Source organism: Sorex fumeus, unplaced genomic scaffold (assembly GCF_029834395.1).
Source record: "Sorex fumeus unplaced genomic scaffold, SorFum_2.1 ptg000122l, whole genome shotgun sequence".
In the NCBI taxonomy this organism is placed as follows: domain Eukaryota; kingdom Metazoa; phylum Chordata; class Mammalia; order Eulipotyphla; family Soricidae; genus Sorex; species Sorex fumeus.
In genome coordinates this window covers 9589642-9601600 of record NW_026606179.1, presented here as the reverse complement: position 1 = coordinate 9601600, position 11959 = coordinate 9589642, and the positions used below count along the sequence as shown (strand labels likewise).

Below are 11959 nucleotides of genomic sequence, written 5' to 3'. Positions count from 1 at the left end.
GCTGGATTTTATTTTTATTTATTTATTTCTTTTTCTTTTTTTGTTTTTTAAGTTTCATGATGTGCTCAAAATCACCTTTGTGTTTTAGGTTATGTTGTTCATTTTATTTCTGAAGATTTCGGGGCACACCCAGTGATTTTCAGGGATCATTTCAGGCACAGTGCTTGGGGTTTGCTCCTGGCATTGTTCAGCGATTGAACCCTGGTCTCCAGCATACAAACTATGCGCACTACCTCTCTAATCTATCTCCCGGTTATCTGTATTTTGAATTTAATATTTGCCAGTGCCCAACTTGAAAATAACACAAACAACCTGTGCTGGGGGTATGGGCACAAAGGAACATTCAGTGCTGGTGGGAGTGTCAACTGGTCCAGGCTTTTTGGAAAATAATATGGACATTCCTAAAAAATAGAGAAGGGGGTTGGATCAATAGCATAGCAGGTAGGGCGTTTTCCTTGAAAGCGGCTGACCCGATGAGATTCCCAGCATCCCATATGGTTCCCTGAGCACCACCAGGAATAATTCCTGAGTGCAGAGTCAGGAGTAACCCCTGTGCATTGCCAGGTGTGACCCAAAAAGCAAACAGTAAATAAATAAAATTTTAAAAATAATTCAAAATCTAGGAATTGAGCTTACATTTGATTCAGCAACCTCACTTCTCAGAACATATGCCCTTGTGGTCCATGAATGCGACCAGGAGTGATCCTTGTGCACAGCACAAACAAACAAACAAACAAAAACAAAAGAAAGGAAGGAAGGAAGGAAAAAGAAACATGTATGGTAAAAATAATAAAACATGGTTGAGCTCTTAAAGAGTTCTCAAAGATTGGACTAAAAACATTCTGGTCAGATTTGTTTGTTTTTGGTTTTGGGGACACACCCAGCAACGCTCAGGGCTCACTTCTGGCTCTGCAGTAAGGAATTACTCCTGATTGTACTTGGAGACCATGCGAGGTACAATGGATGGAACACAGGTCAGCATGTGTAAGCAAATTTCCTTCCCGTTTTACTCTTGTTCCAGCTCTGTTTACTGTCATTGAAAATACAAACTTGCCTTTTATTACCACCTGCTCTAGTATTTTCCGAATGATTGATCCTAAGATCTCCAAGATGATAGAGCTTAAATCATTGCCTTCTAGATTCTCACCTTGAGCAGGCTGGTGTGGACTTTTATTCTGTAAGCAAATGACAACTGGTCAAACAAAATTAGCAGGAAATAATTAACTGGGGATTTTTATTTGGGGGCTAATCTTGATCTTGGTCTAGTCACCAAGGGAATGAGCCACCTGTTTTTAGAGATAACTTGTGTCATTTTGTTTTAGAAAACTTTGTTTTAGAGTTACTTTGTGTCTTTTTTCTTAGAGTGCTTTGTTTTAGAGATACTTTGTGTCTCTTCATTTTAGAGTATTTTGTTTTAGAGATACTTTGTGTCTATGTTAGAGTACCTTTTTTTAAGTTCTCAAATTTTTATTTTTTTAAATTTATTTATTAATTTTTTAATTAAAAATTTTTTAATAGTTAGACATCATGAGGTACAGTTGCAGACTTACACATTTTTGTGCTTGGGTTTCAATTATACAATGGTCAAATAACCATCCCTCCACCGGTGCCCATTTCCCACCACCACAGATCCCAGTATCCTTCTCACCCCCATCCCCCCCATCCCACCCTGCCTCTGTGGCAGGGCATTCCCTTTTGTTCTCTCTCTCTCCTATTGGGTGCTGTGGTTTGCAAAAGAGGCAATGAGTGGCAATCATGTTTGGTCTATATTCTACTTTCAACATGCTTCTCCCATCCTGGGAGGATCCTCCCAACACCTTTATTTGGTGTTCCCTTCTTTATCTGAGCTCCCTTTTCCCCTAGTATGTATGCTGGGCCTCTAAGCCATGGAGTAAAATTCCTGTAGAGTACTTTGTTTTCAAGATACTTTGTTTCTCATTACAGCTCTTCCAGCGGATTTTTTTTTCAGTCTGGGTTTAATAGCTAGCTGAAACTCCATCTTTTTTAAATGCAGAAGCACACAGAATTGCTTTAATACTGAAAATGTAGCTGTTTAAATTGCTAAAAGGCAAGCAAATCAAATTTACCAAGTATAAAAATTAGTAAAATCTTACTAATTTGTATGGAGCTCATACAAATGGTTAATAATAGTGCCTTTTTTAGGTAGTGACAAATTCACAAATATCCACGTATCTTACTACACTTATTGAAGAACTAAAAAAAAATACCCCAGAGAAATCAAAAAACCCAAATGTAAGAAAATGCCTGGTAGCAAATGTCACTTTGGAGATGAGTGTAATATTCATCTCATGTTTGTAATTCAGTTAATTCTTTTTATTTATTTTTTAGTTGAATCACCATAAGATACAGTTACAAACTTTCATAATTAAGTTTCAATCATATGGGGCTGGAGCAACAGTACAGCTCGGTAGGGTGTGTTTGCTTTGCACGAGGCCGACCTGGGTTCAATCCCTAACATCCCGTATGGTCCCCCAAGCATTGCCAGGAGTAATTCATGAACGTGGAGCCAGGAGTAATCCCTTAGCATTGCTGAGTGTGACTCAAAAGCAGTAAAGTAAAATAAAATAAAAATTTTCGTCATACAATGGAGCACCTATCCTTCCACCAGTGCACATTTTCTACCACCAGTGTTCCCAGTATCCCTTTCGCCACCCCCACCCCATTCCACCCCCTGCCTCTGGGGCAGGTACATTCCTTCTTACTCTCTCTCTACTTGCGGGCATTATGGTTTGAAATACAGATACTAAGAGGCTATCATATTTGGTCCCTTGTCTACTTTCAGCATGTCTCCCATTCCTCCAACCATCATTGACTTAGTGGGCCCTTCTCCATCCAACTGCCTTTTCCCCCAGCACGATAGCCTGGTTTTCAAACTGTGGAGCGATCCTCCTGGCCCTTATCTCTACTATCCTTAGCTAATTGTCTCACATTATGTTACTTTATATTCCACAAATGAGTGCGCAGTCATTCTATGTCTGTCTCTCTCTTTCTGACCAATTTTACTTAGCATGATGCTCTCCATGTGTAAAATTCTGTCTTATGGAGGTTTTATCTCATGCTAAAGAGCAAACACACAACATTTGAAATGATGCACTAGCTGTATGCATTTATTATTTACACATAGATATCCTGAGAACACGCCTTAAGCGATTTGAAATATTAAAATTTCACCAATTAAAAGCAAAATAGAGGGGGATGGAGCAATAGCACAGCGGGTAGGATGTTTGCCTTGCACCCAGCAGAGCCAGGTTCGATTCCTAGCATCCCATATGGTCCCCTGAGCACCTACAGGAATATTTCCTGAGTGCAGAGTCAGGAGTAACCCGTGTGAATCGCCGAGTGTGACCCAAAAAGCTAAAAAAAAAAAAAAGTAAAAGAGAGTTTGTTGGCCTCACTATCTGTCCATGATCTAAAACATTTAGAAACAGCTAGCAAACAAAACTAGGTTAAAATATTTAAGTTTGAGTAAAAAAAAAAAGAAACTCTTCAAGAAAACTGGGAATAATGGTTAAAAATGTAAACTGACACCAGTTGCCCCCCCCACGAGCAGCTCTCCGGCATGGCCACGGCCCTAAAAGCACAAGGACTTAACACAGAAAACCAGCAGCTTTGAGCAGAAAAGCGAACGGACTATGCATTAATCCAGGCCATCATGCCTGCCCCGAGGGGAAAGGGTGTTGCACCCTTCGCCCTCTCCTCTCTGGAATGAAAGATGGCGGCCGCACGGGAGCCTTGTGGATAGCGGGTATGAGCCGGGGGTCGGGGGCGACAAAAACCTCATGGGAAGGGGGGTGTTCTGGTCCGTCCTTCACGTCCTACTGAGGTCACCATTTGCCCCCCACGAGCGGCTCTCTGGCACAGCCACGGCCCCAGAAGCACAAGGACTTAATGCAGAACCCAGCAGCTTGGAGCAGAAAAGTGAATGGACTATGTGTTAATCCAGGCCATCATGCCTGCCCCGAGGGTAAAGGGTGTTGCCCCATTCGCCCTCTCCTCTCTGGAAAGAAAGATGGCGGCCACATGGGAGCCTTGTGGACAGCAGGTATGAGCCGGGGGTTGGGGGCGACAAAAATCTCATGGGAAGGGGGGCGTTCCGGCCCGTCCTTCGAGCCCAACCGAGGTCACCAGTTGCCCCCACGAGCGGCTCTCCAGCACATCCACGACTCCAGAGCACAGAAACCAATCTCTTAATTATCTAACTTTTAGTGGAAATACTTCCAGGGTTAATAAGTAAAATAGCAGAAATCCAAAACCAGATCCAAAACGTTTAATTCTTGAACCCAGCTGTAGAAAGCAAATCATTTCACAACACTTTTTCAGCATGTCTGATTTGGGGTGGTGGTGGTAAACTCTAAACAATAATGGTGCATCTTTTATCAAAACAATGAATCTAGTCAAAGTATATAGAGTGTGAACTAGAATCATCTGCCTCACAGGAAATTGGGAGGGGTGGGAGGTGGGGTTCTATTGGGGTTCGTGGTAAAAAAATAAGTATTGGTAAAGGGAAATGTGTTTGATATTTACATGACTGAGACCTAAACCTGAAAGCTCTGTAACTTTTCCCACAGTGATTCAATAAATAAATAAATTATAAATAAAATGTGAACTGATCCAGTTAGTTAGTAATCAATGTATCTGGCAACGTGTAAGATTCCATTCAAGACAATTGGTTTCAAAATGTGTGAATTAGAGTAATAACTTTTTTAATAACAATAACAACAACAAAAACAATAATAATAATAAATTTACTCCTGTGCAAACCGAAACTTCTGTTTTGGAGGCGAAATCTCATCCTCAGATTTCCGGTCCCTAACCTGCGCCCACTTTGCCGCTCTCTCTATGCTCCATCTCTTGCTGGATTGCTAGATTGCTCACGCATCCCCCAAGGAGATGGGACTTACAACCCACAATCAAACACTGCTGCAGTTTGTGGGAAAGCACACCATTTGCAGGTGTCAACAAGTTGCATCACCTACACTACACAGCTCCAGCTCTGGTGCATGGTCCAAGGAGTTGGAACTACCGTGCGTATTGGTACGTATATGTGTGTGCATGTGTATGTGTGCACGTGTCTGAGTGTGTCTGTATGTTTGTGGGTGTTTGTGCGTGTGTGCCCGCGTGTCTCACATCGTGAGAGGGAGCTCCTCTGTTTCCAATGGACCACCCGCAGCTCTCATCACCGGTGACACTGGGGGCCTCGGTGAGGAAGGAGCACCGGCCCTCGCATGAGACGGCCAGGCACGAGGATGAACAGACCTGACGAAACTCTCAGGGCCAACCGGAGCAAGGCCCGCTACCCTCCCACCCCAGCCCTGAGAGATCGCATCCCAGAGCCTGGCAGGCGCTGTGCTCCTGAGGGCAGCCTCTTCGCGTCATCATCGAATGTGTAGCCGCATGGGCCGGGCAGCAGCCTTTGTCCCTGTGGGGTTCCTGCCCCGTCCCCGCTTCTCTGGCTGTGCTGGCCCGCAGCTGCCCCACAGGGGCCAGGGTCATACCGGGACTGGAAGATGAAGACAGACGTGATGACGTGGACATGGTCCTTAAGTTGGGAACAGGGAAGCTCTGGGACGCAGCAGGGGGCCAGGGATGGGCGTGGTGATGAGGGGTGGGTCGGGAGACCAGTGGAGGTGGGAGGTGAAGGAGGGAGAGGCCTAGCGCGGGGACCACAGGGAAGTGCGGATGCGGAGTAAACGCGCGGAGTTGGAAGACGGAGACGGTTTTGCAGTGGTCAGGGCTCTGGGCACTACACGGAGCTGAAGCTCAGGGAATAGCCATGACTCCTCCAGGCAAACTCATTTCCCTTTGGGGTGAAAATTGACCCCTCCTGAAGCCTGAAACAGAAGTGGGCAGGAATGGAGCTGGGCAGGGTCTCAACAAGAATGCTCTGGGGTGGTGTTGGAATTACTGGCCTTACAGGCCAGATAGGGGTAGAAGAAATCCAATCTTTGATTTCTTAAACCTCTGTATCTCTCTGGCCATAGTATGAACCAAATTGTTGACCCATTTCATATTTTTTCCTACAACATATTCTGATACATAAGACTTATGACAGTCTAAAATCTCAATTATTCCCCATCACCCTATCACTCATGAGGGTGCAAGACAGAGACTACAGGGGATAAGGCACTTGTCTCGCATGTGGCGGGGCACTGTCAGGGAGTTGCCCCTGAGCACTGCTAGGTGTGCTCCTGACCCCAAATCGTTGAAAAAGAAAATCAAGCAAGGATGGGGTCAGAGAAATAGCATAAAGTTTAGAGGCATTTGCACTCCCAGCTGGGTCTCCCAGTACCATGTGATCCCCAGATCTCTGCTGAGTGCGCCCCCCAATGTGCACATAGTCCCTGGACCTGTACCATGTAAATTCTATCTTTCAAGATATTTTCAGGGGTCCACGCTTGGTGATCCTCAAGGGTTACTTCTGTCTCCACACTCAGGGATCCCTCCTGGCAGTGTTCAAGTGACCATACCGGGATGCCCATGACAGAATGCAGGTCAGCCACATACAAGGCGAGTGTTCTACCCATTGTACTAACTCTATGGCACTTAAAAGAATTCTTTAGAGTTCCAGAGACACTTCATTTTGATAATAATGATAACTTATTTAGTTGCTAGGTTTATTATGTGCTATTAAGATTATTTTTAATTTTGTGAATACATACTCATTATATATATATCTATATGTACATGTACGCATATATATATATTTATACTTAATAGTACTGCTAGTCAAGCTCAGGTCCAAGCCTTACACATATATGCATGACATGCTCGGTCAATGACACAAATAGTTGTTGTTTTGTTTGTCTGCAAACAATATTTGCAGACAATATAATATATAATATTTATATATATTATATATTTGCATATATTTATAAATATATATTTCTATATATAGTTTTGTTTGTCTGCAAACAATATTATATTATTATAATGAAATATAATATATTTATTATATTATATAATATAAATAATATTTGCAAAAAATCTTCAAAAAATATACATGCTATGATGGCCTATTTTTAAAATCCCAGTGTAAACACAGAAAAACATGCTAAGAGAAATACCTAAAATCTTGCTGGATCATTTATCCATTATCATAATAAATAAAGTAAAAACAAAGGAACCTCATTCTGCACTGGGTGGGGTGAGCCCCCCAGGTCAAGCTTGTTTCCTATGCCTTGAGAGGGTTTTTATGAAACTACTAAAGCCAAACCGGCTCACAGCAATTTCATCATGATTTTGTCCAGTTAGATCTAATTGATGCTGAACTCTGACTGCAGTAGGATGCCTGGCTGGGATGAACATGAGCCAGCCATAACCTGCTCTGCCTGTCCCCTGCCACCCCCAACCCCGGGGAGTTTCTCCTAAGTGTGGCAGGAGATGTGCCCCAAGCCCCCAGCACAAATTACTAGAAACAGACAATGCCCTGTTGTTCTCACTGAAGAACATGTCCGTCCTGAGACCTCCAGGGGTCCAACCCCATGTGTCAGGCAATGTCAGTGTTGGTCAGTGTCTTGGAAGCCAGAGTCCCATTTCCTGGTCTTTCGAGTCCCTTCATAGTGACAAATCACCCCAGTTCTCTCGGTCATCACTAGTCTGGGTAGAGCAGGTTCCGCTTTCCTTTTGGAAGCTTCTGAGAAGTCACAGGCCTCTTTTTTCTGCAGGAGTCTTGGGCGCTGGGGGTGTCAGCTGGAGCCTAGTGAGACCCGGTTACAGGCCCTGCCTCTGGGATGTGGCGAAAGGGCCGCCTCACTCATGGGAGGAGCACTGTGCATCTTGGGCCATGGGGGAGCTAGCCACCATCCAGCCCTCAGCAGGGAAGGCCCAGGCTGCCTGGCTGCCCATGGAGCAGAGGGTCTGCACCAGGCCTGTGAGGGGCACCTGGAGCTGAGTGAGCAGGGCCCGGTGCTCGTGAGAGAGTGGGGTGTAGACCTGCTGCCTCCATACCTGCACCACATCCTCGTACACAGCCTGGGACAGGCAGCGCAGGGCCATCACCAGGCCTCGCCGGAGAGAGGGGCGCTTCTGAAGAGAGGGGTGCCTGTGACGAGAGCTGCGTTGGAGTCTGGGCGACTGAGACTTGAGCTTCTTGTTCACGGGGTTGCTGTTGGGTCCCGGTGACAGGGGCCTCCTCTGAGCTCTTTGGGGAGAGGAATCCTTGTGGGCCTCTTCACTGCAGCTGTGGTGAGCAGAGGCGGGGCCCTCTGGGAGACTGGCACCTAAATTTTCCCCATTGTACTCTGCATCTGAGAGGCTCCCTACAGAGGAAACAGCTGGTCTGAGACATGGCACCTCATTTCCTGAGGAACCCCCCAGTCCAGGACACAGCACGACCTCCTCCCCGCCCCTCTACCTTGTCCTCAAGGATCCCGAGGGCTCCCAATGGGCTCCCCCATTGAACAACCCTCGAAAGACCTTGACTATGACCCGCCCCTTGGCGGTCCCTGGGATCCTAAAGCAACACTCACCTGTTGTGTGGGGCCGGCGGCTGCCCCGTCTCCTTTGCCTCTTCCAGCCTCTGTCTTCATCTTCCTCAGAGCTGTTTTCTGACTCTGACAACACAGTGAGAGTAAATCCCTGACACCCGGAGGCCAGGACCTCCCCCCAACCCCTCGACTCCCCTGGGATACCATGTCCTCCTACCTGATTGGTCTGCGAAGCTGCTCTCACCCCAGGCCTCATGATCCATGTGCTTGTCCTCCGTGCTCTGGGGCTCTGGACCTGCAGACAAATACAGAGTTTGGGTGTCAGGCTAGTCCTGCAAGTCCCACAGAGGCGTTGCTCTGGAACCCAGCTCCGAGGCCACCACCAGGCTTCAGGCACTCAGTCCATTCCAAGGCTTCCACCAGGGTGGAATTGTGCCCCTCGGGAGGGGAATTCTTACCTTTCTCCCTCTCTGAGTTCCAGCCAGAACAGGCCTTCTCTGGGAATGGTGGCTTTGCAGCAGTGTGCTGGAGCGCAGGTTCATGAGGGTGGAGGTCTTCAGATCCGGACATCATCCTGAAGCCAAAGCAAGGTCCTCTCTCGGCCAGATCCAGGTCTTCACATCCGAAGCAAGGAGACCTCTTCTCGGCCAAGCGAGGTCCTGAAGCCCCGAGCACGCAGACGACCTTCATTCTGCCAGGTCCAGAGCAGGAGTGATGGATGAGGAGAGAACTCATCCTTTTATAACACTGTGGGTGGGCGGAGCTTGCTCCTATTGGTTGGGAGATTTAGGCTTCTGCCCAATCCTCATAGCCCAGGTCTCACATTCCCTGGGATACGCCTGAGGCAGGGCTTAGTCTTTAGGGCGGGACACTCCTCTCTGCCTTCCTAAGCATCTAATTCATCTTACAAATTGACATAAATGACCGAGTTTGAAGAAAAGGGTTTGTTTCCAGAGGATGGCTGAATATTGCCGAAATCTCAACGAAAGTATCAAATATGTAAACAGGCATATATGTCATCATGTCCTGTTGGTCTTTCTTTGTTTTTGTTTTTGTTTTCGGCCCACTCACCTTGGTGCTCAGGACTTGCACCTTCTCTGTGCTCAGGAATCACTCCTATATGGGAGTTGGAGAGATTCCTGAGGTAAGGCGCTTTCCTTGCACATGGTGAACCCAGGTTCACTCCCTGGCACCACATATGATCCCCCAGACAGCAGCAGGAGTGACCCGCCCCCCATCCCCCATCCCCACCAACCCAGAGCTAGGAATCAACCCTGAGCACTGCAGGAAGTGGCCCAAAACCAAAACAAATACCTGTGGATAAGAGTGATCCTAAGGAGTTGAGGGTGCTAGCCTGCACGAGGCCAACCTGCATTTGATCCCCGATACCCCATTTGGTCACCAATGCACCACCAGGACTGATGTCTATGTGCAGAACCAGGAGTAAGCCCTGAGCACCACCACTGGGTGTGGCCCAAAAACAAAAACAGACAAAACAAACAAACAAAAAACCCCACCTGTTTGGCTTCATTAATATAGAGACCAACTTAGATCAGCTTTTCATTCTGTTTCTATCCCTGGGAGAAGAACCCACGTGGATGAAAAGGAAACCATGGCCTCTCATCTATTCGTTCTTTCCTCGTGTGAAAATGTGCTAGTTTGAGCCAGAGCCATAGTATAGTAGGTGAAGTGCTTTCCTTGTCTGCAGCTGACCCGGTTTCCTCTTCAGATGGTCCCTGAGCCCCACCAGGAGTGGTCCCTGATATAGAGCCAGAAGTAAGCCTGAGAAGCACTGGATATGGCCCCCCTCAAAAGAAAACAGGCAAGAAAAACCTGAGTACATATTTGCAGGCTCTTGAATAGCAAACTTGTGAAAGATATTATTTATTCTTTTTAGCATGCCTCCGAGTTCATATTTTCAAGTTACCCAAGTTCCCAGAGCCCCACCAGGAGTTATCCCTGAGAGAATTAGCATTCAGTCCTGAGCACAGCTACGTGTGGCCCCAAACCAACAACAACAGGAAAACCAAACCAACATAGAGAAATAAAGATTTATTATTTGGGGAAAAATAGTACAAGTGTCACTTACATGGATCCAACCGAGGTTGGATCCCTCGCACCCCATGGTCAACCCAGCACCAATGGATGTTTTTCTGATGAACACTGGGTTCCCCTTCCATTACCTCCCTGGGTGACCTGAGAATTCCTCAAAGGTGGTCCTCCAGCAACATCGTTACTTCAGGCACTGAAACAGATGCCCGAGAGCACCAAGTCCCAAAGAGAAAAAGAAAAGAGTTTTGCCCTGTGCCCATTTCAGGCAGAACATTGAAGATCCTTGGGAATTTCCTTGTGCCCTGAGGTCCCAGGGTTTTTGATTATACTTATGAAGTAGTTTGAGGGCTGCTCGTAGGATCTGAGCTGGAGTCTTCTGGAGCCCAACACTTGCAGGGTGAGGATGGGGCCTGCATTCAGGCACCCCTGCCCAGTGGTTTTGTCAAACCCACAGGAACAAATCTTTCCTTTATTAGAGTGTGACCAGATTGGTTGGGGTGGGATTCGCAGAAGGTTTTGTTTCTGGGGCTAAAGGCACTGTGAAAGTTTGGCTGTTATTCGTTTGGGGCATCCCCAGCAGTGCTGAGAACAAACCAAGGTGCTCTGGAGGCCAGGAAGGACCAGGAATTGCCCTACATTCCTGTGCATACCTGGAGCTCATGATCCCTTGGCGCTCTCCCTGCAGGCTGGCATGAACTTTCATAACTTCAGATCGTGAATGAATGTGCGTTTGTGTATGTGTGTCTGTGCGTGTATTTAAAAGAAGAAACACCTGCGGAGGATTCACTGTAATCATGCAGGGCTTTGGAGGAGATGCACAAGGGTATCTGGCGGGCAGAATGAGTACTAACACCCACACCGTAGTTCCTGGTTCACAGCAAGAAAACATGGGGACAGCCTGGAGTCAGGGGCGTGAAATAAGGAAAGGAGACTTCCTTGTGAAGTTTATAGGACTTTCAGCGCCTCTCCAGCCATAAGAAAGGACAGTGTCCTGGCAAGCAGGACCCAGCCTCTGACAGGAAGTGAAGCCGACATGTGCTCTGAGGGGCTCTGTACAGGAAGAGCATCAGAAGTAGCTTCACCTGCAACTCTCTTCTGGCAGCCTCTCTTTGAGGCCACAGCACCACTGGAAGGACATGGGAGAATCTTCATTCCAAGGGTGTTTCTCTCTGGGTTCTGCTCAGGTGCTTTCATGGGAGCCCTGGTAGTCTTGACATTTATGTCTCTCGGTTGGTGAAAATAAACTTTTGCTGTTGTTGTTGCTGTTTGTTTCGGGGTCACAACAAGCAGTGCTCAATATTCACTCTAGCTCTGTTAGGAGACATTTCTGGAGAGACTTGGAGGACCATATGGGATGCCAGGGATTTGAACCGAATTCATGTTGATCACATGTATGGCAAGCACCCAAACCCACTATACTATCCCACTGGCCTGGAAAAATTGTCTTAAAAGTCCAGGAT

At 46.7% G+C, this 11959-nt stretch overlaps 1 protein-coding gene across 1 annotated transcript; it reads right to left on the bottom strand.

The window, feature by feature from the left end:
- Positions 1 to 7770: 7770 nt before the first annotated feature.
- LOC130043253 (protein FRG2-like-1) lies at positions 7771 to 9137 on the bottom strand. Its single transcript, XM_056135503.1, has 4 exons — positions 8906 to 9137; positions 8665 to 8742; positions 8490 to 8573; positions 7771 to 8279 (listed from the first exon to the last, which is right to left on the bottom strand). Exons 1-4 carry the CDS (start codon positions 9135 to 9137, stop codon positions 7771 to 7773), a joined length of 903 nt encoding a protein of 300 aa, XP_055991478.1.
- Between the last annotated feature and the right edge of the window lie 2822 nt (positions 9138 to 11959).